Source organism: Enhydra lutris, unplaced genomic scaffold, assembly GCF_002288905.1.
Source record: "Enhydra lutris kenyoni isolate GAN:26980312 unplaced genomic scaffold, ASM228890v2 scaffoldscaffold13, whole genome shotgun sequence".
Taxonomy (NCBI): Eukaryota; Metazoa; Chordata; class Mammalia; order Carnivora; family Mustelidae; genus Enhydra; species Enhydra lutris.
In genome coordinates, this window is record NW_019154097.1 from 37,082,720 (window position 1) to 37,107,690 (window position 24,971).

The 24,971-nt window shown below is 64.6% G+C and overlaps 1 protein-coding gene across 1 annotated transcript; it reads left to right on the forward strand.

The window, feature by feature from the left end:
* Nucleotides 1-1,461: 1,461 nt before the first annotated feature.
* Nucleotides 1,462-24,971, forward strand: LOC111145466 (coiled-coil domain containing 187). The gene is given in 14 exon segments (XM_022500362.1): nt 1,462-1,470; nt 1,800-1,949; nt 5,448-5,584; nt 6,966-7,067; nt 10,112-10,641; nt 10,741-10,839; nt 12,766-12,858; nt 16,644-16,778; nt 17,287-18,440; nt 18,687-18,781; nt 20,786-21,345; nt 21,773-21,860; nt 24,706-24,871; nt 24,873-24,971. Coding segments are annotated over 14 exon segments (3,417 nt in total).

Here is a 24,971-nt window from a genome sequence, read left to right on the forward strand (position 1 = left end):
GGGACATGTTCCAAGGCATGGGGTGGGGAGGGAGGATGGCGGGGTGCTCAGGGGCCCATGGCCTGGGCACAGTGAGAACAGGGACTCAGGGAAGGCAGCGGCCGGCACAGGAAGCTGGGTGGGAAGCTATGGGGGGCACAGGACTTAGGGCCGAGCGAGGACGCAGCCAGCTCCCCGGGGCCACCGGCATAGGAGATCTCAGGAAGCACCCAGTGCCCCTTCCCCGTGTTGACGAGACCTACACCTGGACCTGGTCGCCAGGAAGGCAGCCAAGAGGAGCCGCCTGCCTCCGTGGGGTCCCCCCACAAGGTCTGGCTCTCGGTCCAGCAGCAGAGCGGGGCCTAGGAAATCAGGAGAAGGGGCCACACCTCTTGCCCGCCCCCACCCGACCAACCCTCACCCTCGCCCACATGGGGTCTGTTCCATGAGCCTCTGCCCTGTAGTTCCCCACAGCTATGGTTGCCATGGAAACCCTGCATCCTAGAGCCCCTCCTCCCACGGTTCTGCCTGAAGCTCAGCCGGGCCTCCTCCTCTCCAGCCCTCTGTGGCCTCAGGGTGGGGTTCTTTTCAGAGCGCATTCTTCCGTGCTGCCCTGAAGGAAGGACAGCGAGTCCTTTCCCTAATTTCCAAATCACTGGGTCAGCTCCGTGGGAGAGGGAGGGATGCTGGAGGCACTGGGCCCTGGGTTCCCGTGCACGGCTTTCACCTTCCCCTTGGTGTGGGGCCCCCGCACCAGTGGCCCTAACCCATCTGGGGGGAAAGACTGAAGCACACGGCGGGGGTGGGCGGCTGTCACTTAGTGTAGCACAGCAGGCCTCCACGCAAGTCCCCAGGCCCCAAAGCCCCTGGAACCCCACCATTCTGGTCCTCCAAACCGCAAGCCTCCTGAGATGGGGGCACGGACATTTCCCAAGGGTCTGGCCTGGAACACCCGGGAAGGGAGCAGAAGGAAGGAAGGAGAGACAGGTCTGGCACCTCCCTCCCCAGACACAGGACCCCGGGCTTCCAGGCGCCCTCCTTTCTCTGCAGGACTGGTCAGAGCTCAGAGCCAGGCTGACTGGGCAATTAGGGACCAACTGGGGACAAACCATCCATGTGTGTTTGCTTTTGGCCCCTTGGAAGCCCCATTAAAATGACCGTAATGAGTTTCTTTGTTAAGTTACGAGCTCATAAAGACACAGAGGACCCAAGAGGGAGGCAAGTAGCTAGGGGCCGGCCCTCAGGTGTCGTGGGGGGGGCTGGATTCCAGAGGTGACCCCCCACAGCTGGAGGTTGGGACCAAGGGCCCACCCTGCAGAGGCAGAGAGCCAGGGAATGGGGGTGCTTACAGACCCCCCTCCCTCTGACCCCACCCCCCCAAGCAAGAGAGTGGAGGGGTCTTCTCAGGGTCTGGCCAGCCCCAAAGGTTTGGAGTGTGCAGCCCGCCCTCCCTCAGAGTGACCGGTTTGACCTTGGCCCCACATGCTGCAGGTCAGTTTCTCCGGACAGGGAGGCCAAGGCAGAGTTTGGGGTGCACGACGTGGGTCAGGGGCCTACACCAGGTGGCCAGGCCTGCGGGGCTCTGGCTGAGGGAGACTTGCTCCCACCCCTGGGTCCCCAGGCCCCGCTGTCCTTCCTGCTGAGGACGCAGCCCGCAGGGGGATCCTGAGCAAGGCACCCTCCCCTCTCGGAGTCTGGCCCGGGGGCACTCGCGCCTGTGTTCTCCTTGCTGTGGCTGTGTCCCCAGCTGGGGCCACCCCCTCATGCACTCTGATGAAAGTGGGAGCCGTGTCACGGGTCAGACGTGCCTATAACCCCAGGGGGTGGTGCCGGCTGAGGCCCCGTGGTCAGAGCAGGCCAACCCGTGCCCTGAGACCCCCTCCTTCGAGGAGCCCCTCCTGCCCTTCCGGAACAAGGAGGCCCAAGAGAGTCACCCGGTGGCCAAGCTCTGGGGCCCCGTGCCGCCCCGAGTGCTGGCAGGCTGGGCATTTGGAGGCAGGGAAAGCTGGACTGACTTTGGCCCCTAAGAGCTCACGGTGCTGGGCACACGGGTGGCCTCCGTCCGTCTCTATCAGTGTGGCCAGTGCCCCTCAGGCCAGCACCAAGGCAGCTGGTGACCCCAGCCAGCAGGGCAGGGCCGGGTCTAAGTGGCTTCGCACTGCTTCTTGGCAGGTGCTCGCTGATGGGCAGAAAATGGAGGGAGAGAGAGACCTGCGTGCGTTGTACCCACACCCTGAGCCTCTGCCCAGACCTCCTTTCCTGCACCATTCACTCCTTTCCTTTTTAGGGTCCGAACCAGCCAGGAGGACACCCGCCACTGCCCTTCCAGCGTCTCTCTTCCACACACGGGGACCAGGTGCAGAGCCCTTCCCCTGGGAGGCCATCCTATCCACACAGCCTTCTGCCCTGTCCCCTCCTGGAAGGAGAGTGCCTTGCTGCCATACCTGCTCCGGCTTGACTCCCAGGGGCCCACCCAGTGACCAAGCTCAGCACACCCCGCCCCTTCAGCTTCCTGGCTGGGCCGGCGCCCCTCTGCAGCCGGAGGGCCAGGCGGAGGGCTGGGTGCCACAGCAGAGAGTGCCATGGGGCCCAGACCACGGTTCTGGGTGAGCTTCTTCCGTCCCACGTGGACTGGGTAGGGCCACTAGGCCTCGTGCGTGGGAGGTCTGGCCAGACTCAGCTCGCGATGGCCATCCTCGGTGCCAGGCCCGGCTGGGCTTGGGGCCCAGCTGCACACTAGACTTACATGCCAGAAGGCATGTGTCTCAGTCTGCTCGGGTTGGGTAATAAAACTCGGCCACCTCGGGCCAGGAGGACTTGCCCTGTTTCTCTGACATCAGTGGAGCAGGGCAACCCCTGTGTGTGCCCATTCTGGCTCCCACTGCCCCGCTCCAGGTGCCAGATGTCTCTGAGGGCTGAGGCGGCCCAGCCAGTGTGCAGAGTGCGGTCGGGGCAGCGGGGTCACACCCCTCCTGACCCTCGGGCCCCAGGATGCGGCTGCCTCCAGTGTGGTCTTGCTTGGAAGGCCAAGCTCTGGGCCAAGAGGTCCTGGCCAAGTGCCTCGATTTTTCAGGACAGTGCCCAGCAGCTCCCCAGGGCCGAGGGGCTGCTCCCCCATGCCGCTTCTGGGAAGGGCAGGTGTACCCCCTGAGTAAGAGACCAGGTTGCTCCGAGTTTCTCTGCCCCCAAACCCGAAGTTCCTGAACACTGAGAGGAATCTTTTGGTAAGAGATTTTACTAGAGTCTGTTTGGGAGGGAAAGACCCCCCCTTCTGGGGGTAGGGGGTGGCAGGGACCGGCAGGGTTGGGGGAACCTCCCTAGGGAGCTGGCTCCCCTGGGCGTGACAGAGAGAAGGCACCACGTCAGCGGGTCCGGGAAGGGCCCTGACTTCCATCAGGCAGGCCGCCCGTCCCGGGACTCCTGGGCGCCCCTGGAGTGCGAGTTCGGAGCTGGCCGGGCTGGGGGCAGCACGGTTCCCCCACACGCCAACCCGCACCCACTGCTGAAAACCTCCCATAAGGGCCGCACGTACAGGCACAGATCTTAGCCAGATGACCAAACCCCAGGACCCACATGCACGTCCAGGCACAGAATGCACTGCTGGGGTCCCCCAAGACCCTCCTGTCCCTCCATTGCCAAGGTGAGTGCCCTGGGGAGCCCTCCCTGAGCCACAAGACTCCAAGGAGGCAGGAGACACTCAGGTTTTGAGTTTGGTCACTGGGCTTCCCAGCGGCTCTGCCTCTTCCCATCTCCCCGCACCGGGCACTTCTGTGCTGTCTGGAAGCCTGACCAGTCTCAGGAGTCCCACCAGCCCCACACGGTGCCTCCAGGACAGGGCTCCTAGATGCCCAGCCGCAGGGGGTGGGGGCTGCTGGAGGTCCCTCGGGGGCAGGGGCGGAGGGCAGAGAGGGAGCGGTCTGGACCGCACTAGAGATCCCCCCACACCTGCCTCCTGCCCTGCCCCCACAGCCACAGGTCCCCAGGTGTGTATCCCCTGCCCAGGTGGGCTGGATCAGCAGGTGAGGCTGTGCTCCACCCCCCCCAGATTCCCGGAAGCCAGCCTGGAGGAGGAGCCTGCATGGATGGACTCTGAGGTTTCTCTGGCAACATCAGGGCGGGTCTCCCAGACTCCTCCCCCACCTCCCCGCGCACCTGGAGGTACAGGTGCCCGGTGTCTGTGCTCCACCAGCAGGCGGTCGGTGGGCCTTCGAGCCACGGCCACTGCCCTGCGCCCTCCCTGTAGACAGCTGGTGAGTACCCTGGCGGGGGGCCCTACCTGAGCCCCACCTGGCCTGCCCCAGTGTCTTGGGAGAGGGTGTGGGGGGCACGGGCAGGTTGGGAAGGGGGTTAGTCTTTCCTTCTTGCACGGAGGTGGCTGAGAGCACCGTAGACATCCTTCTCTGTCCTGCTCTCCTGAGGAGGGGTCTCCCTGTCTGGGGCTCCCTCTGAGGCAAAGCCAGGCTGCCCCTGGGAGTGCGATGCCCCCCGAGCCCTACCCAGGGGGGCTGCCTGCCTCTGGGCTCAGGTGCTGCTGTAAGGCCAGCACTAGATTCCCCTGATGACCTGTGCCTCAGTTTCCCCATGTGTACAAGAGGGTGAATACACTCCCGGCCCCTGGTTGGGGCTGATGGGTGGTTCTGCATTGGGTCCCCCAGCAAGGCCATCATCCGATGAGGAGGCCAGCCCAGCCTGGGTCCTGTCTAGCTACTTCCCTGGGCACAGGGCCCATCGGGCCATCCTGTCCTGCTGGAAGGTTCCCATCCAGCAGTGTGAGTTGCTGGTTGAGGCAGCGGTAGAAGGAGACCCATGGACTCCAGCTGACTGTTCTGAGCCGTCTGAAGATGGTTTGGGCCCCAGGGTATGTCTGTGTCCACAGGCTCCTTCTCAGAGTCCCCAGGTGCCTGGCCTGCTCCAGTCTGGAGGACGCAGGACCCAGGGCAGGTCTCTGCTCTGTGTTGTGTGACTGTGGGCAAGGTGACAATGCCTTCTTCCTCGCAGGCTCAGGGAGGAGCCCCGGGTCGCCTGGGGAACGCCCCAGGCGCGGGGCGGTGCCCCAAGCAGTCTCCACAAGTGACCCAGCAGCCTGAGGGGGGCATGTGGGGCAGGGGGATGAGGACAGGGGCAGGGCCTGGGGGCGGGCGGAGTTCCCTGCTGACTCTGTGGGCATGGCCGTGAGTCCCTCTTGGCAGGAGTGGACGGTGGCTCCGGGGTCCCCTGGGCCGCAGGTTCCATGGGCGGTGGCGTTACGGGTCTTGGTTGTGTGGCCGCGGATGTTTGCTGGAGCCGAGAGGCCGTGGGGGTGCGGGCAGCCTCCGCTCCACCGCACTCATGCGCATGGCCCCCTCTGCCCGCCAACCCGGCCACTTGAGGCTGGCCAGGGTGTTTATCTCTGCCCCACCTCGCCCACCAGGGCTTCCATCTGTCGTCCCTGATGGTGCCTCCTCCCAACGGCCAACCATCTTCCCCAGATTGCTGTGGCTGTGTCACTGCCTCCCCGCCCTCGCATCTGCCGCCCTGGGGGCCCAACCAGCTGCGAGGAGTCCCTCAGCCTCTGTGAGCGGCTGGCGGAGACGCTGTGGCTGTTGTGGCAAAGTGAGTGGCAGAGGTGGGGGGACCCGCCCTGGCCAGACTCCCGCACGAAGGCTGTGGCAGCCAGGCCGGCCCGCCCTGCCGGCCCCGCTCTGCAGACCCGGGCAGTGTGCATGTGTGCGCGTCTGTGTCCGCTGGGCCCGAGGGGAGTGTGTGCTCTTGTGCAAGAGGGCCTAGCAGGACAGACGACTTGTTGCGGCAGGTCTCCCCAGACGCCACTGGAGCTTGGGTCAGCCTCCCACTGCTTCCTTTTGGCCCTCGAAGCACCCCCGCACCACCCCCTCCCCGCCTAGCTGCTGCTGCTGGCGGGGAGCTTGCCGGGGGACATGTGGCTGCTGGAGACTCCAGTCTGGGTACATGGCCAGCCTGAGCATGTTCGTTGCAGGGACCGCTGAGTACCCGGGGCTGGGTCTGAGCAGGTAGCTGTAGGGGGTCACAGCCACGTCCACGCCCGTACCAGCTATGGTGGCTGGCAAGATCTCTGTGGTCTCAAACCCTGGGCGTGGTGGGCCCTTCTCCTTCACGCTCCACTGACCCTGTCCCCAAGCCTGCTTGGTCAGCCTGGGGCTTGCTGCCCTGGGGACGAGCCGGTGAGAAGCCACATCCAGCTCCTCGAGGACAGCCCCCACCCCACCCCACCCCTCCAGCCGGCCTGGGAGCAGCCCAGCAGGGGCCTGGGCCAGAAGAGTAGCATGGTCTGAACTGTGAGAGGCTGTGGGTGCTGTGGGTGGCCCCCCTGACCCCGGGACAAAGGGCAGGAGCCCTGGTGAGTTGCCCCTTTCTGGCGGCACTTGGCAGATACCCCACGGGACGGGCCAGTGGTGGGGACCTGGGCTGGCCATCCAGGCGCTGGGGTGGGCTGGGGAGGGCAGAGGTGTTCGGGCATTCTTTCCTCAGGCTGCCCCCCCAGGCTGCCCCCCCAGGTGAGCACTGTGTCTCTGACGCTTCCTTTACTGACGAACGAACCACCGGTCTGAGGTCAGGGTCCCCAGGACATTGAGGCACTGGGCAGGGCGTGCGGATGCTTACCTTGTTCTCCACAGTAAGCCTCAGGCCAAGAAGCCCACCCTTGTGGCCTTCCCCACCCCCCCACTTCTGACCCTGCCGCGACCCTGGGCTGTGGGACCGCTCAGGGAGATAAAGTCACACAGGACCTTGCCATGTTGGGGCTCTTGCCGGGAGCTGTCCCTGTCAAGTGTCCCCAGTCTCCGTGGGGAGCAGACGAGTGGGCACCAGGATGCAGTGGGGCTGGCATTGGTGGGTCCTGATCCAGGAAGGAGGTGGGAGGGTCAGGATGGGGGTGCCTGCCACAGCCGGGGACCCTCCAGCTGGGCCTCTCTGCTCAGGGCTGGTGGAGACATGGGGGCCCCACCTGTGTACGGGTGCCCCCATCCCAGGCTGCGGCTGCTGGTCCCCACACCACGGCTGGTGGCCCTGGCCGTGGCCCGGCTCACAGAGCTCCTGTCACCCCTGCAGGAACCAGAGCACTGGGGCCGGACGTGCCACTGCAGGCCAGCGGTGCACGGAGGGTCCTGGGCAGGCAGAGGACTCGGGGGCCTCATGTCGCCCAACGGGGAACCGGCCCAGAAGGGGGGCGCCTGGTGGAGCAGGGGGCGGGGCAGGCACTCTGGGCTGGTCCCAGCTCACGGGGTCGCTGCGATGCTGGGGTCATGTGCACCGTCACACTCTCGTTCCCGGATTCTCCTTTTACTGACTCTGGAGCGTGGCCACCGGCGGCCGAGTTCACAACCCCACCGCTTCCCACAGAGGCCACTGCTCCGGACCCACGGTTCTCCTGCTCGTGGGAAACCGGGACCACCAGCTGATCTCCAGAGACACGTGGACATTGGCTCCAGTCGCCACAGCTCAGGATAACCCTTTCCCACCGCCCTTGAGGGAGCAGGGCTAGGAAATCAGGTGGATGCTGGGGAGGATGCCTACCAGGACATCAGCTGATGTAGGCGCCCCAGGGCCAGGCAGGGGCGTGGCCCTCCAGTACAGACCCCAGGGGCCGCAGTGACCGCGGGGTCCGTCAGTAGAAGCCGAGGGGGGTTTCTGTCGAGCATGGGGAGACTCTTTGTGAATCAGCAGAGGCTGAGCTGTCTCTGGGAGTCTCCTCGGTTGTCCGGCCTCTAAGGGTAGTATAGAGGACAACATGGCCACCCCCTGGTGATGTCCCGAGCTTGCCAGCCCCCGTGTAGCAGAAGGTGTCTGTAGGCCCCGTGTATCCCCCACAGTTCTCAGGAACCTGCATGGGCCACGCGGCTCTCCTGGAAGGACCTGCTTTCCCAAAGCCCCGGGGCGGCCCTCTGTGACACCAATCCCTCGCAAACATCGTGAAGAAACATGGGGGTGGGGCCCATGGCATTTTGGCCTCACCAGACGATGTCCCCAGTGGAACAGGCCAGCCAGGGCAGGGCAGACTCTTGGCCGGGCGGACGGGGCAGAGGGGATGGTGGTCTCAGGGCCATCGGCAGGGGGACCATGTCGTTAGTCTAGGCCACCAGGTGTGGTCAAGGGCCCTGGGGCCAAAGGCTGGCTCTGCGGTCTGAGGCGCACGCTTTTCTCCCCTTGTCCCAACTGCAGGAGAAGCTGGTTTTGGAGTAGAAGGGGCAGAACCTCACATTCCGGGCAGGGCCTGTCCCTGGGGCGGCCCCTTTCTTCTGCTGGTGGCTGAACATGGGGCCATATCCTCTGCGACCAGGGGCCCACTGGGCTCAGAGCCCTGCCCTTTGTCCTGTCCTGGGGGCAACCGTCTCCAGGTATCCCTGCCTCCCCAGGACAGGCTCTTAGAATAAGCGTCAAGGAGGTTCTCCATTCTGCCTGGAATTAGGTCTTCTGCGGCAGACCCCCTTTCTGTGGGCATCCTGAAAGTGAAGCGTTCGTGGCCAGCTCAGCCATCCTGCTGCTCATGGATGCGGTCCGCTCTGCTTCGTGCCCTCCTGCTGGCATGAACTCACCAGAAGCTCACAATACCCAGAGGCAGGGCAGGGTGGGGTGTCTGGTCACCCAAGGTTACTCAGCCGGCTGGGGGCAGAGCGGGGATTTGAAGCAGCTCTCCTCCTCGGGGGCCATGCCAAGCTCAGAGCCAGCTGACAACAGCGTCCACGTCTTCCCCACCACACTGCCCTGCCAGGGTCGGCAAGAAGGCAACAGGACGCCCACTTCAGGTGGACCCGCCTGGGGTGCTCCCCTAGGAGGGCAGGGCCAAGGATGCAGGCCTGGGGCTCCTGGGGCTCAGACTTCTTCAGCTAGCATGTCTGTGGGCCAAAGGATGCCCTGAGCGTGTGCCAGGGAGAACTGAGAAGCCAGGGCCCGCTCGCCCTGACCAGCCCCATGGAGCCGAAGGCAGCGGCCTGGGCGGTGGTTCCCAGCGGGCTTCGGGCTGGAGGACTGAGACTCTTGTCCAGCCGCTGGGGCCGTGTCCTGGGCTGGCTCCCCGGGGCCCCCAGGCTGACATTGCCCGGAACTGGGCTTGAGCCTGGGGTCAAGCCCCACCTCTGCCCCCAGCCCTGCACTGTGGCTGCCCCCCGCCTCCCTCTAGCTGAGCCTGCCCCCCAGTCCTGGCCAGTCCACTTGCCACACACACAGCTATAGACTCCTGTGCCCTGGGAGGATAGGGGCGGGCCTGCTCACGGTCCCAGCAGGAGTTGAAGGCCTTGCTGTCGCTGAGTGACATGGGGTAATTATGCTGTCACAGGCCACCCAGAATTCTCTCCCACCCTGCTGAGGGACAGCTGGTTAGGAAGGCTCCCCCAGGCCATCACCAGCCTGGGGCCTGGCAGCCCGCCATGCCCACCCAGTTTCCACGACTATCCTGAGGGTTTCCATCGTGGGCCAGGACACCGGGGTAGGCCAGCCCTCTAGCCCGCAGTGGCCACCCCGTCCTGAGCAGGGATGGACACCGGGTTGCAGGCCAGCCGGCGGCCCTGGGAAAGCACCAGCTGACCCCAGGCAGGTGGCAACTGGAAGCTCACTGGGCTCTGCCCTTGACCTGGCCCGGTGGCCATGGCGACCTTGGTCATGGGGGTGCTTCCTGCCGGCCTAGGAGAAGTGATCCAGCCCCACCCCAAAGATAACCAGAGATGCTGCCCCCTGTCACTCTGGCTCCTCGGGACCCTGGGCCGCCCCGCCACCTGAAGGGCCAGAGCCAAGCCAGGTAGTGTTTGTGCTGATGAGGCGGGGGCCCGGTGAGGGACGGCCTCCTTGCCCAGGAGGGTGGCCGGGTCAGCATGAGGCTGGAGGACTTGGGGGGCCAGTGTGCCCCTGCTGCACGCCTTTATGGACCTCAGTCTCCCCTTCTGTGAATTGGGTTGATGTTCATGCCCGCCTCCAAGGCTTGAGGTGGCAATCGGAAAGAAGGTCATGGCCCTGCCCTGCCTGGGGGCGTTTTATCGGCCCCTACCTTTCTCGGTTGTGGGTACCCTGAGACAGGAGAGCGAGGGAGCAGGGCGGGGGCTGGAGGGCCGCACGGGCTGAGAAGCCCTCTGTTCACACAGCCAGGTCTCCACGCCTGACTCATGGTCTGCTTCTCTGTCCCCAGGGAATCCGGGCTCTGTCCCCCTGAGGCTGAGGATGAGACCATGGCTGCCCTGAGGTGGCCCGGGCCCTCCCAGCAGCCAGGTGACCTTCGGAGAGCTCCCCACATGGCCTGGTCTGACAACATCGAGCAGCCAGGCCCCCGGGGGAAGGCCCGCAACCACCCGGTGTGGTCAGAAGGCGAGGAGGCCAAGGATGGGGACAGCTCAGTGTCATCAGGCCGCCTCTCCGGCTCCTCTGGGGGCCATGAGCCCTGCACGTCTCCCCCCGGGCCCTGGAAGGAGAGGCCCCCCCAGGTGCTGGGGCCCCGGCGGCAGCCCAGAGAGAGCAGCCCACGGCTGGAGCTGCTGAGGGACAGGATCCGGGCCCAGGCCCAGTGGCAGGCCAGCTGCGCCTCCCTGGGCACCTCTGCCCCGTCCAGCGCCTCACGCCTCTACAGAGCCTCCAAGCCAGACGCCCAGAGGAAGGCGGGGAGGCCGAAGAAGGCCCCTCCGGCCCCGTGGGAGGCCCTCGGGCCCCTGGCTTCCGCCGCAGGTGCTGCTTGGAGGCGGATGAGTGGCTGCTACGAGGGGCCTTGCCCCGCAGGGTCCGCACGGAACCCGCCCTCACGGTGCCCCTCTCGCTCCTCTCCAGGCTTAGGTGCCCCGAGGGCAGCTCCGTGCCGAGTGAAAGACAAGATGATCCCCGGCCCGGGGTGCAAGCCCTCCGGGGTCCCTCAGCGTCAGGCCTCAGGTGAGGGGCTGCATGGCCGGCCATCCTGGCAGCCCCCCTCCCGGGCCCTCTGGCGGCGGTCAGGGCGGACGGATCCGGACCCTGCGGCTTCCCTCTGTCTATGCCACCGGCTCTAGTGTGACCCGGCTCAGACCGCACTAGAGAGACCCCCGCCTGAGAAGGGCCAGGCCCAGATTTGGACCGAGCCTCCTGTTTTCTGGAACGTGGCTTCCCGACCTCTGCCTCCCGCTCAGGGCAGGAAGGCGGGCGGGTCCTTCGAGGAGGCCCAGGTGCCAAGGGCTGGGGGTTCCCTGTCAGAATGGGTGACGTCTTTCCCGCGCAGTCACATACCAGCCACAGGGCTGGGCTGAGCCCTCCCCTGGGCCTGGGAGGTGCTGAGTGCTCGGTCGTGGGTAGGCAGGCTTCTTGAAGGTGGGAAGGGACCAGGGGCCAAGGGAAGATTTGGGCTCACTCCTTCACTCAACAGATAGGAGGGGTGAGGTTGGAGAGGCAGACAGGAGCCCCGCTTGGAGGCCAGAGGGAGGTACACTTGAAGAGTCTGGAATGCACTTAGATGTCCCAGCTGGACGTCTAAGCTGTCAGATGCTGGCTGGGTCCGAGGGTCGGCCAGTCTGAACCAAGGGGACAGCGTCCAGCTCTGGCCCAGCCGGGGGCCGCAGCCGCTCCCCATGCCAGGCGCCCAGGCTGGCTGGGGCTCACAGCACTCACCCCACCTTCTCCTCCCCTGCCCACGGGGACCCCAATAGCCTCAGCTCCCCAAGCACCCCCCACCCCCCAGAGGCCACTGGGACCGCTCAGCTCAGGTCAGGAATGGCCACGGGTCACTTGGGGCCTCAGCATCTAGTGTCATTGGTCACCACTCTTGGCCGTCACGTCTCTTCCTCTGCGTGTTAGAACCCTCTGGAAGCAGGCATAGGGCAGGGCCTAGGTCTTTTCTTTTTAAATTATGCTAAGATACACATAAGATTTACCCTCTTCACCACTTTTCAGTGCGCAGTCCGGGGATGACAGCGCGTTCACACTGTTGTGCACCGTCTCCCTATCCGTCCCCAGGACGTGGTCCTCTGCCCAGACCGAGCTCTGTCCCATCACACACAGACCTGCCCCTGCCCCCGCCACAGCCCCCTGTCTGTGGGTCTGACTCCTCTAGGGCCCTGTGTCGCTGGACCTACAGAATCAGGGCTTTTCGTGTGGGCTGGCCTGCTGGAGGTGCCTCCTGCCAGCAGGTTCTGGGCAGTGAGGACGGAGGAGCCGGCCCAGGCCTGGGGAGTCCTTCGGGCAGTCTCTTCCCAAGCGCCGCTGGCCCCGCTCACACAGCACTGGCCGATTGGCTTCCTTGTGCCCCCGCAGAGGCAGCCGTACCCCAGCCACGGACAAAGACACTGAGGCCGAATGGCACGGGGAAAGGTGACCACACTGGCCCTCGGGAAGCTGGTCCCCTCCTGCCAGCCTCTGTATTTGTCACAGGACTTGGACTACCTCTACCCCCTTGGGATCTCCATGTCCCCTCCTATCCAGCCAGGTGGACCCCACCATGCAAAGCCCCTGTAGCCCTCGTTCTCACCCCCCTGCCCCTGCTGAGCCCCTGTCCAGCCTAGCTGGTCACCGCTCCGGGACAGCTCACTGAGTCAGCATAAAGGCTGTAGGTCAGCCTGAGGTGGGCAGGGGAGACCCAGCTGGGAGGCCACTCTGTCCTCCTCTTGGCCCAGGCATGCTGGAATCTGTGACCAATCTGATTGGGGGTCTCTCCCAGGGTGACCCCATGCAGACCATGGACAGGGGCGGGCAGTCAAGCGTATCCCTCTGGTCCTGCTCTCGGCTGCCGGCTCTGGCACAGGTCCAGGGAGCCGGCCGGACAGGCGCAGAAGCAGGGCGGCCTCTGGGAATGTCCCTGCTCACCTTCTCTCCCTCTCTCCTCCCCCGAAGTTCCCCGGGAGAAAGCCAAAAGGCAAAGTAGTTCTTGCAAGAGAGAGAAGACCCCCAGAGCGCCTGTCCCCCGGGGAGCCGCCAGAAACCAAGGTAAGGTTTGCCCGTCGGCGCCGCAACAGGGCCTGGGGGTGAAAGTCCGTGACCCCACTCACCGGGTGGGCACATGGTTTTCTGGTACATGCTTTCTGGTGCCAAGACAGCTGGCCGCCAGCAGAGGCCCAGGCTGCTGTGGGATCGGCAGGGGCTGGGCTTGGCGGGAGCGGGGGTGTTCTTCAGGGCATGGGGGAGGGGCAGTCCTGGTGTCTGCATCTCGGGGAACCGCAGACCCTGGCTGTCACCGCAGTGCAGGGGTCCCCCCACGCAAGGGCCACCCCTGGCGATGGAGTGAAAGGGAGCAGTGGGCTGTCCTTGCAACGGACCCAGACTGAGGAGGCCTCCGGCACACAGAGCGGCTCACCCGCCGTGCTTCACACACACGGATAGCCCGCACGCGCCTGTGTGAGCGGGCGGCTGCGAGGTGTCCGGGGGACAAGGTGTCTGCTCTGCATCTGCAGCGTCCCCGGAGCCGCCGTGCCGCGGCCTTCAGCAGCGGACGCCCTGGTGGAGGGAGTGCTTTCCCTCTCTGCCGGGACTGGGTTTGACTCCGGGCAGCAAAGCCCAGAACACCTGCTTCCACCTGAGCCCTTGGTGGCAGGAAAGGCCTGGCGTCATGCCATGGTCTCCGGGCCCTCCGGGGGACTTGAAGCAGGGGTGCGCGTTGGCCGACCACGTCCCAGGAGAGTCACAGGAAGACACGGGGACGGTGACGGGCTTGAGGTCCCAAAGGAATTTCTCCTTCAGGTGTCTCTCCCCTGGGGCTGGGCTGGGGTGGTGGGGTGGCAGCGTCTGGCTGGGACCCAGCAGTCCAGCCTGGGTAGGTTTGGGGCCGTGCCCTCGGACTGGACCAGGCAGTCCCCAGGAGGGCCCTGTGTGGTGTGTGGGGAACGAGAAAGGCAGTGTCCCTCTGGGTGGTCAGTGCAGAGTGGCCACCCTCCCCGGACAGCAGCTTGGTGACCCTCACAGCCCTCCTCCAAGACAGGTGGGCTCCCATTCTGTCGATGGGGACACTGAGGCTCCCAGAGGCCCACGCGGGCGAGCCAGCTCCAGGCCTGTGCCCCTCACCCGAGAGAGCCGGGCAGTGAGCGCTCTGCCCGTGCCCTGCGCCCGTCTCTCTGCTGCATGCCCTCAGACCCGCACCTCTGCTGGGGGCAGTGCTGGCTCCGGCGGGACACGTGACCTCCTTCCTCCTCCATGCTGGCTTCTGGGGCCCTCGAGGGAGGCAGGCGGCCGCCTTCCACTGGGACAAACACATTTATTCAGCAGGGCAGGAGGCGACAGGAGAGGAGGGCAAACCCCCCCCTCGAACCTGACAGGGAGGGACGCTGGGAGCCATGCAGAAGGTTCTAGAAGGTTCTAGAAGGCCCACTGAAAAGGCACAAGATATCACAGTTTTCTGCATCGTTGTCTCCTCCTGCCCCTCAGCTTTGTGGTTTGCTTTAACGGTCGGCTTGACAAATGACCTGCCTTCTGTCTGACACGGGGTCAGAGGACGTGCCGTAGCTGCATCCATCATCGTAACCACGGGTCACCCTGACAGACGGGACCATTAGTTGCTGTCAGTGACCAAGTCACAGCTGGGCTAAGGAGAGATGAGCTTGGGGTCAGAGGTCGGAGCCAGAGGACTTGGGAATTGGATGAATTAGGAATTTGCTGTAGTTAACAAAAAATTAAATCGCAATACTTATAAAATATTCATCCATCCGGGCCGAAGGAAAATGAAGCCCAATATTTAATTTCAGATTATAGCCCCTCACTTTGCATTTTTTATCATAGATTAGGTCGGCCCTGGAACTCTGACAGGGCACCTGGGGACTTCATCCATTTCCACAGATTAAAAATCCTCTTGTAAAAAAATTAATTGCCATTAAACTGCTTGGCAGAAGAAAAAATGTGCCCATCAGGACCCATTTGTCGACCTAGACCCTTCTGGCGGGCTAATGGGGAGTGAGCAGCCAGGGATGGAGGGGCCTGGGAGGGGCCTGGCCAGCGAGTGGGTCCCTGCGTGGTGTCCCCAGGGATGGAGCCGTGGTGGTGATTTTGCATGGCTCAGTAGTGCCGGGGGCCAGGGCGCAGGAGCCTTGCTGGGGAGCCCCACCCCACTGGTCCCTTCCAAAATCCCGGCTCGCCCTCCCCAGCCAGCCCCTGCGGTGAGAGTGACCACTTTCCTGCTTGTGGTCCTGCAGACGGGGAAACCAAGTGAAGTCACTCGCCCGAAGGCCCATAGCCTGTCCCGGGCAGAGCTGGAGTCGGACCTTGCTCTCACCTGCGGGTGTCCCAGGGGTCTGTGTGGGAGCGTGTGGCCTCAGGGGCCCTCCCTGGAGGGGTGTGGCCTTGGGGACAGGTCCTGGAGGGACGTGGCTTTACAAAGGGCAAGACTGCAAGGTGGTGTAGCCTAGGGTCTTGCCGTGGAGGCCTGGACTTCGGGGCGTGGCCGAGGTCCTTTCTCCAGGTGTGGCCTATGAAGGGCATGGCTTGAAGTGGCCCCTGCCCCTTTTTGGGGCCTGCTGCTCCAGGCCTGTGATTATCTCTGGGTCTAGGTGGTGGGGGAGGGATCCTGTTGGTTGCCTGTCCCGGGGGGTCAGTCTCTGCATGGCCTGGGCTGTAAGGCACCCTTCCTTGGCAAAAATGCCCTGCTTCGTGGGAGGCAGGACAGTTCTTGGCCTGGGAAGTCCAGCTTCCTGCCCAGGGCTGGCTCAGGGGGAGATGCAGTGTGCGTGTGCATGTATGTGAGCATGTGTCTATGCGTGTGAACACACGCGTCTCCATCTGTGTGCCTGTGAGTCTGTATGTATATGTGTGCATGGACGCACGTGTCTGCATGTGCATGTCTGTGTTTGTGTGCGTGTCTGTGTGACTGTGTGCACGTGTGTGTATGTCTGTGGGTGTGTGCGTGTGTGTCTGTGTCTGTGTGTATGTGTGCCTATGTGTGTGTGAGTGTGTGCTTTCTGTGCGCACACATGTGCGTGTCTGTGTGCGTGTGCATGTCTCTGTGGGAGTGTGAACACACGTGTGCTTGTCTGTGCACGCGCACATGTGCATGTCTCTGCGTGTGTGTCTCTGTGAGTGTGAACACATGCGTGCATGTCTGTGTGTGAGTGTGAACACGTGTGTGCACACCGGGGGGGATAGCTAAGGCTTGGCCGCTGCTCTGGCCTCTGCCAGCAGCCTGGTCTGTAATGGTGGGGGGGCTGATGCTGGCAGTGCTGTGTAACGTGGGATTATGAGGTAGGGCTTTCATAAATGATGTTTCTTATGTGACAGCATTTGCTGCGGAAAGTTCATTCATGCTTCAGAGGTGGTGGGCGTCTGTGTCCCTGCTCCCTGGGACCCCTCGTCCCATGGCCGGGACACGCTTGTAGGTGGAGCCTCACAGCAAAGACCGTGTGTGGTCCGATCAGGGCCGAGGTCAGCCGTAGCACAGACTTGCACTCGAGACGCCTCCCGACTCTGGCCCTTGCTGGGATGGGCCGGTGTTGACCCAGGATGTGCAGGGCACCTGGGCCCATGGCCTTGGTTTTACTTGGCTTTACAGGCAAAGCCGTGGGGAGCGGGTTTTATTATCCCACTGACCGAGTGTCAAAGAAGTCAGGTCACCATCCAGAGTCACCCTGGGACTCGGCCGGGCCTCTTGCTGGCCAGTGGCTGAGGCTCACCCCAGCTCCTCTGAAAGTGTGTGACCTGTCTCCAGGGGCTGCCTGGGGCCGAAGACCTCCTCGTGTGGGCCACCTTCGGAAGGCCCCAGCCACTCCGCTGTGTGTACGTTTTCTCTGTTTAAGATTCTGAGTTGGTTGGTGTGCACGCCTGGAGGAAAGGACCAGCCCTGGCGAGGGCCCTCCTCGGGCCCGCTCCTGCCCTCCCCAGGCTCCAGAACAAGGCTCCCTCCAGAGACCAGCCCCCCACCGTGGACTTAGGTAGCTGGTACCTCTCCGCCTGGGCCCCTCCCTGCTCTGCTGGGATGTCTGGAGGGTGGGCTCGGAGCAGGGCTCGGAGCAGGGAGGGGGTGGCCTTGGGTGCCGCAGCAGCCTTTCCCCAGCGGCCTGTCGAGCGCCTGCCAACCCACCATCAGGACTTGGAGAAATCCTTATATTTAAAAGCCAAGGAAAGGCTCCCAGGAGGCAGGCCCCAGCCGTCTAGCGTTTCCCACCGTAGGGAGTGCAGGATAAGAGCGTCAGTGGTTCCTCTAGCAAACACATCAACCCCCACTCATGCTGTTTTCGCCAAGTCTAGAGTGGGTGTCTCTGTACCTGGTGCTGGGCAGAGCCTCAAGTCATGCACATGTAGCACCTGAGCCCACGATGCGTGTGAGGGCCTAGGGGCGAGCTCCCTGGGAGCAGGGCGGACAGTGCCTGGGTGGGGAGCTCGCTCTGCTCCTTCTGGGGCCCCACAGCTCCGGACACCTGTGACCACCTGTCTTTGCAGGAGATAGCAGGAAAGTCAGAGCGGCCGAGAGCTCACCTATCTGCCCCCAGATGCCCAGCCCAGCCTCTGTCCACCATGACCCGCCACTGTCCGCCAACACACCCCACCTGGCTTCCTGCGATCAGCCTGTGACCATCCAAAATGCTTTGACTATCCTTAGAGACCTCCGCCAGCAGATCCAGGCTGGGCTGGAGCTGGCCCGGCATCGCCACCCCAGCAGAGGGCTAGAGCTAGGACGGTCAAACCTGTGGCTGCAGGACCCAGCAGGGAGGAGGCAGTGGGGCCCCTGGAGCACCCCAGATGTGCGGGGCTCCTTCTCGAAGAGTCCTCAAGCAGGGACGAAAGGGAGGCGCTCCTCCCCAGACAGTGCCGGCAGCTTCCCCACTGGACATCACTGGAGCACCCTGGCTGGACGGGAGTCCTATCCCCAGCCGACTGGAGCGGCCCAAGGGCGGAACCCCTCCTTCCAGGGGCCTGGGAGCCCCCCCGAGAGGCTGACCTCCTTGCCTCACCGGCCCTGGAGTGCCTTGGCCGGGCAGGCCTCCAGGACCCAGCGGACTGGAACACACCAAGGGCGGAACCCTTCCTTCCAGAGGCCCGGGGGCCCCGCTGAGAGCCTGACCTCCTTGCCCCAACAGCCCGGGAGCGCCTCAGCCAGGCAGGCCTCCAGGTTCCAGCAGACCTGGGCCACTTATGCAGACTGGGAGACCCCTGTGCGAACACCGTGGAGCCCTTGTGGCCCACGGTCCTGGAGCGCCTCCTTCCCGCAAGGCGCCAGCACCCTGTGCAAGGCCAGAGGCTCGCACCCGCCGATCTCGGAGACGGAGCACAGCTGGCTGAGGCCTGCCGGGGGTGCACCTGGGAGGGAGAAGGAGGGGCGGGTGCCGCCGCCCTGCCCGAAGCCCCGGGGGGCCCTGGGCCACCCCTATAGTGCTGAGGCACTGCGGGAGTTCATGCGCCAGAAGACTCAGGCCCGGCGGCGGCAGGCCTTGGAGGAGAAGGCCTCGGCCGTGCGCGCCCTGGAGCTGAGGAACCAGCGGCTGCAGGACGTGTACAGGAAGCAGCGGGAGGCCATCCTCGGCAAGGCCGTCCCTATGGTCTCCCAGACGACCCCCGGCATCGTGACCTTCTTCCCGCACTGTGCACAGTCCAGGGTAGGTGCTGGGGGCGGTGAGGGTGCGGGGCTGGCCAGCTCGGCCTCCGAGCTCCCAGCAGACCCAGAGGCTGCCTCCCCAGGCCATGTAGGGGAGGGACCCACTGCCTCTGCCTCTGCCTCTGCCTCTGCCCTGGAGTCCAGCCTGAGCCCCTCCAGAGGTCAGGGCTCGTTGTGGGGCTGAGACACAGGGCCTTGGGGTCTTCCGGCCTGGCCGGGGCTCTGACTGTGCTCCCTTCTGCTCTAGGGCCTGGAAGCTCCCGGGAGCCTAGGGTCACCTGTGCTGGAATGGAGCAAGGTGACCTCTGGCATGGTGCTGGGGGACCAGGAGGCCCCGGGCAGGTGGGTAGATGGGCTGCCGTTGCTGGGTGGGGCTCCCTCTGCGCAGAGCGGGTGATCATGGGGGACCCCGGACCTCACGGCCCATTCACGGTGCACGAGGCAGGGGCTTCGAGCCACCCACGGCCCCCCCACCCCGCCCTGTGTCGGGGGACCACGCCCTCTCCCCGCTCACAGAACGTTTCAGCACCCACCCAACAGCACACCACATGCCCAGTGGCTGCCCCCACAGCCTGGCTGCGCTCTGCCTCCGCGGACGCATCTGTGGGGACGGCTCCCATGAACGGGGTCCTGCAGTACCTGGTCGTTGGGGTCTGGCTTCTTCCTTGGAGCATGTCTTCTGGGTTCACCTGCTGTAGCGCGCCTGGGCCTTTGTTCCTTCTCTACGGCCAAATAAGATTCCCCAGCGCGACCTGCCGCACACGGCGTGGCCGTCAGCCGGCTGGGGGGCGGTTGGGCTGCCTCCCCTTTTGGTGGCAGCGGATGAGTTGTTGGGCTGCCCGTTTTGTGTCATGCTGAGGACCTGGGAATGACATCGCGGCGCCTCTCCGGGGGAAGTCTGCGTTCCACTCCTGGGGAGCCAGCCGGGGGCTTTCCTCACTGGCTGGGCCTTTCTGCACCCGCCTCCCCAGCATGGGGGGGTCCCGCTTCTTCTGTGTTCCGCCAGCCTCCTTTTCCGTTTTTTCCCTTCCGTTTTTGCTTTGTTTTCACTATGCGTACTTTTTTTTTTTTTTAAGACTGTATTTATTTGAGAGAGAGAGAGCAAGAGCAGGGGAGAGGGGCGGGGGTGGGGGAGCAGGCTCCCCGCTGAGCAGGGAGACCCACACAAGACTCGATCCCAGGACCCTGGGATCATGATCTGAGCCGAAGGCAGACGCCCGAGCGAAGGAGCCCCAGGCGCCCCGACTATTGTGTTTGCTAACGGAGCCCGGGCAGCTGTTCCGAAGGCCCCTCCCTGGGCAGCCTCTGGAGGGGTCAGGAGTCCGTCCGCCATGTTGCTCAGGGCACCCCTGCAGGGCCCAGGGCCACAGAGCAGCCCAGGAGGCTGCGTGGTTTTTACCTGTTTAAACTGGATGTCTGCTCAGCGCAGCTCAGTGAGCGCTTCCAGGCTCCTGTCCCCGGACCAGAGCGACCCGCACCCACAGGCAGCCCCTTCCTCTGCAGACAGGCCAGCAGGGGGGCTCCTGGCCGCTCTGACCTGATGCCCCCTGGGGTCCTCCCCGACAGGCAAGGCTGTGGATCCTTCGTCTTCCTCCTTGTGTTCTTTTCTCCCTCCACATTTTAGAGAAATTGTAGGGAAATACACGTAACGTGGATTAACCGTCTTCACCGCTTTTACGTGCACAGTCTGGGGGCGTCGGCGCACTCACACTGCTGGGCACTGTCCCACCGTCCGTCCCCAGGACGTGGTCGTCTGCCAACACAGGACTCTGTCCCGTGAAACCCTGTTCCCAGCCCCCGGCGCCCCACGCCCCCTCCCTGCATCTGTGGTCCGACTCCTCTGGGCTCTCCTGGGAGCGGATCCTTCGGGGTCGGTCCCTCTGCACCGTAGACCTCACTGGGGACCATGTCTTCCTCGTTCATCCGCGGTGTGGCTGGTGTCAGGATTCCTTCCTTTTTATGGAAAAGTGATGTTTTTGTTATTGTTGAGTTGTAGGCGTTCCTCATACATCTGGGCATTGACCTTATGAGATATGGGGCTTATGATAACGCCCCCCTCCCAGGCGCTGCGGTCTTGGCTGCCGATGGTCCACGCGCACACACTGTGCATCCGAGACACTTTGCCTGATCTATTTCTTTCCTTGTCGCCCAGGCTTTCAGTGTGAAACCCCAGAAATTGCTCTTTCTCAGGCCCTGTGCGGCCGGCTCTTGTCTAGAGACCCCGTAGCCACACCTGGCCGCAGTCATCAGGCGCGCTCCTTCCCAGAAGCTGTGCCAGGCTCACCCCTGCACGCCTGTGCTTCCAACGTGCCGCAGCCTGACCCTCTGCACCCTCTCTCTCTGCAGCTTCTGCCTGTGTTTGAACAGAGCCTTGAACCGCTCTGAGACTCTAGAGATGGGCGGCCCCCGGGACAGCTGGGATGGTGCCCCCATGCTGATATCCTCCCGCTCCTCCCCGGGCCCCCTGAAGCTCCAGGACCTGACCACCCGCCCCCCGCGCCCAGGCATGTGCATCTACCTGGACCCTGAGGAGAGCGAGTGCCTGGGCACCCCAGGGCCCCTGCATTTCCGCTATAAACAGGCCCGGCTGCAGGCACTGGAGACCATGGCCAATGTCCTGAAGCAGCGGATCGACATCCTCACAGCCAAGCTACACAGGCCGGAGACACCAGATGCTCTCAGGGACCCAGTGTCAGACCCCCGCACTGTGCCTGCCGCCCCTGTCTGCTCGGGGGCCCTGATGCCCGACGAGAGCAGAGGGGGCCCCTGGGACTGGGCTGACGAGCCGGCCAGGACGCTGGTCTCTCCCACCTGCTTCCTGGACCACAGGCCACTGCCGTGGAGCCCCGACTGGGAGAGGCGGCAGAGCGTGAGCCCGAGAGGCCACCACTACAGGGAGTCCCAAGGTAGAGCTGCTGCCCGGGCCACGAGCGGCCCCCAGCCCCACCAAAGGCCAAGGGGACCCCACTTTCTCCCTGCCCCTCAGCTTCCTCTCCCTAAGAGGGGGATAATGATAACGATACCATAGCAGATGTCCGGGCCACCTGGGGGGCCGCTGGGGACAGTCCTGGCGGAGCCTGGACATGCGCTGAGCTTTCCATCAGCTACAGACCCTGTCAACACCTCGGCCCTGGCGGGAGGAGGGGTGAGACCTGGCCCCAAGGCTTATGTGCCTGCCACCTCCCTGCCCTGCCTCCGAAGAGGGGCGAGAAAGTGGACACAGCCCTCCAGGCTCCTCCTGTGCTGGGGGCGGGGGTGCCCCTCCCTCCATCCCCACCGCCCTCCCAGCGGTTCCTTCCTGTCTGCCAGTTGATGGTGTCCATCTCCCCAAAGGTTTCATTGAGGACGGGCGTTTGGAGCTGGATAAAAGGCTGGCAAGAAACACGGCTTCCTTCCAGACACTCGGTCCCTTCATCGGGAGGTGAGCCTGGGCGTCCCCCACACGCCCCCACACTACGAGCCGCTGGCAGGGCACAGCGGGTGCACAGGGGTGCACAGGGGTGCACAGGGGTCTGGGTGCAGCCAGGCTGCTGGGGGAGGGACCCAGCTCCTGACCCGACCGTGAGAAGCCCCCACACCAAAGGTCAGGCCCCGCTGGCTCTGTCTGGCGCTGCCACACTGTGGCTCAGAGACTCCACTCTGGCTGGGTTGTGGGCAGTGGGCTCCCGACCCCAGCCAGACACTGCTGGCCGCACCTTCCTGGGCCCTGTGTCCCATGTCTAAGTGCTCAGGACCACCCACCCACGAACCCTGCACCTTCCTGTGGCTTTCCTCCCCAGCACAGCCTGAGGCCTTTGGGGATCCCTTGGTGGAACAGAACACTTTCCGCCAGCAGGGGGCAGCATTGGGCTGGGCGTCAGGCTCTCCGCCACCAGCACCCCAGCCCCAGTGGAGAGGTCAGGGAGGGGAGAATCCCCAGAGGCTGCCCTGGGCCCTGAGCTCCAGGCCGACACCCCACATCTACATGTCCCCCTGCTGCACGGCGGGCAGAGGGCCCAGCAGCTCACACCGCCACGGGTTCCCACCCAGGGGCCCACACACCCGGGCACTGCCTCCTCCCCGTCCCCCACCCCGTCCGCCCGGCCCCGACCAGGCTGTGCAGGGTCGTGCCCCGGATGGTCCAGCAGCCTTCCTGGGCAGGGGTCAGGGCACAGGGACTTGTGGGGCCCTCAGCGTGTCCAGAAAAGCTGCCTGTCCTGTCCCTTGCCCTTTGCTGCTCACAGCTCTGTGGCCTCTGGTCGCCTCCCTCACTGCCTGGGTCCAAGGATGAAGGTCAAAGCCTCCTTGTTCAGCTTGTGGCCCTCCCTCTGCTGCCCCAGGCTGGTGCCCCCAGCTTCTCCAGACCCAGGGCCTGGTCCATCCTGCTGCCTCTCAGGCCAGCTTCTGAGTTGGGGTGGGGCCATGCCCCACACTGTCCCTTCCCTGCTGGGACCATGGGGCTCTGTCTGGCTGGGCACCCAGCCTGTCCGCAGCATGGCACGGTGAGGATGCCGGCCCCTGCTCTCCAAGGGCCCATCCACCCCAGCGTCTCTGGAAGGAAGTGTGGGGGAGGGCACACCCCAGCTGTGTGCGGCCCCCCACAGGCCTTCCTGCACCTTGGGACTGTGCTGTCAGACCCCTGTGAGATGTGTTCTCATTCCCATTTTATAGACAGCAACAATGAGGCCCAGAGAGACCCAGTGACATGGCTGGGATCCTACAGCTCATGGGAGGCTGGACCCCAGCGCCCACGGTTCTCCCACTGTGCCCATTCCCGAGTCTGGACTCAGACTGGGCCCTGAGAGCTCGTCAGATGTGCAGAGTCCCTGGCCCACCCTGCCCCCACCCCCTGGCCCTCCTGAACCTGGTGCACGAGCCCTGCAAGGGACCGTCTGAGACGCCCTGTCCTGGAAAGTCTAGGCCCGAGGTCAACAAGGCCCGCGGGCCCCTGGCTGTCTGTGAGTAAAGCCGTATGGGCAGCCGGCCGTGGTCGGCGCCAGGCTCCCCAACACGCAGCGGGGCTGGGTCATGTCCCCAGAGGCAGGGACTATGTGGCCAGCAAAGCCCACGTGTTTGCTGTGTGTCCCTTTATGGGGAGTGTTTGCTGACCCTAGCTGATCAGCCGATGGCCTCATGGGCATCCCCTTCAAGGAGAGCCGCTGGGTAGCCCTGCAGGGACGTGTCCCCTCCTGTCCCCACCTGTGCCCTCCTGTCCCCTCATGGTCACACGCTCCTGCAGCAGCCCCATCCTGGGGTCTTCCTGGATTCAGCCCCCTGCTCTTCCCATCGCCTCCCCTGGGCTGCTCCCTCTTGCCAGGACCCTCTTCCTAGCCGTCTCCCCTGCAAGGCCATGGGCTGCAGGGGCAGGGTCCACGGGAGGAGGGCCATGCCCACCACCCCCACCGGTCTCCAGCGGTCTCGAGTCGCTGTGTGCCTGGGGGAGAAACATGACGTGAGGCAGGGCTGTGTGCACTGCAGATGCCGGCACCCTGTTCCCACGGTCATTTCGGGGCACGGCGGCTCTCCTGGCCTACCGCTGTCTCAGGAAAGGCCCCCTCACGCCTCCCTCCTAATCCTGTTAGTGACATGTGCTGGCCAGCCTCAGGGCAGGGGGTTAGGGTGGCCTGCACAGGGGCCGGTCTCCGAGTCCAGCCGGCCCGGTGTGACCCCTGTGTCCTCGGACACCTGGCTGGCTCAGGCTCCCTCCGTGGGATGCGGCAGCATTTCGGGCCATGAGCAGGGAGTGGTGAGGGTTAGGGCTGGTGTGTCTGCCCTGCTCTTCTCTGGGCCTGGAGGACAATGCCCCTGCAGATGGTAGAAGGGACGACAGAGACAAAGAACGTGCCCTGTGCCCCTCATCCCCCGAGTGGCTGTCTCCCCACGAAGGGCGTGGCCTGGAAGCAGACCCAGAGCAGGCCCGGGCTTCCAGGCAGAGGGCACTCCGGTCCAGCACAGTGCCTAGCAGTGACAGTGGAAGCCAGGCTTCCCAGGGTCCCAGTGCCCCCTGCTGTGCCCCCTGCTGTGCCCCCTGCTGCTGCTCACAGATGACGCCCCCCCCCCAGCTGGGGGACACTGCTGGCGTCAGCATTTAAGGGTCACCTGCTCACTGATGCCCTCCTAGTCCTCTGGTCACAGGCCCATTCCCCTTAGGCTTCAGCTCTGGACACCGCAGAGCTGCTTTGTTTAGGCCGAGGGAACCCGGGTCACTCCCCCAGTCCCCCAGCTGCCTCGTACCGTGTGGGTGTTCCCTCCCGACTCTGCTCACGTGCATGTCTGTGTGCTCCCAGCTCCCTTGGGGTGCCAGCAGTGCTGGACCCCACCAGCGGCTCCCTGCGGCTGGAGGACGTGCCGGCGGCCAGAGGGGCAGGCTTGCTCACGCCCTGGACCGTGCGAGGCTGCGGTAAGGGCGAGCCCGCGGACAGGCCCTGGGCTGGCTGGTCGGGTGGCCGGGGAGGTCCGCTGGGGACCCCCTCCACTGCCTGATGCTCTGGTGCGTTCCTATGGGTTAGAGAGATCCTTTTCTACGTGGAGAGCGTCCACGCATCAGTATTAA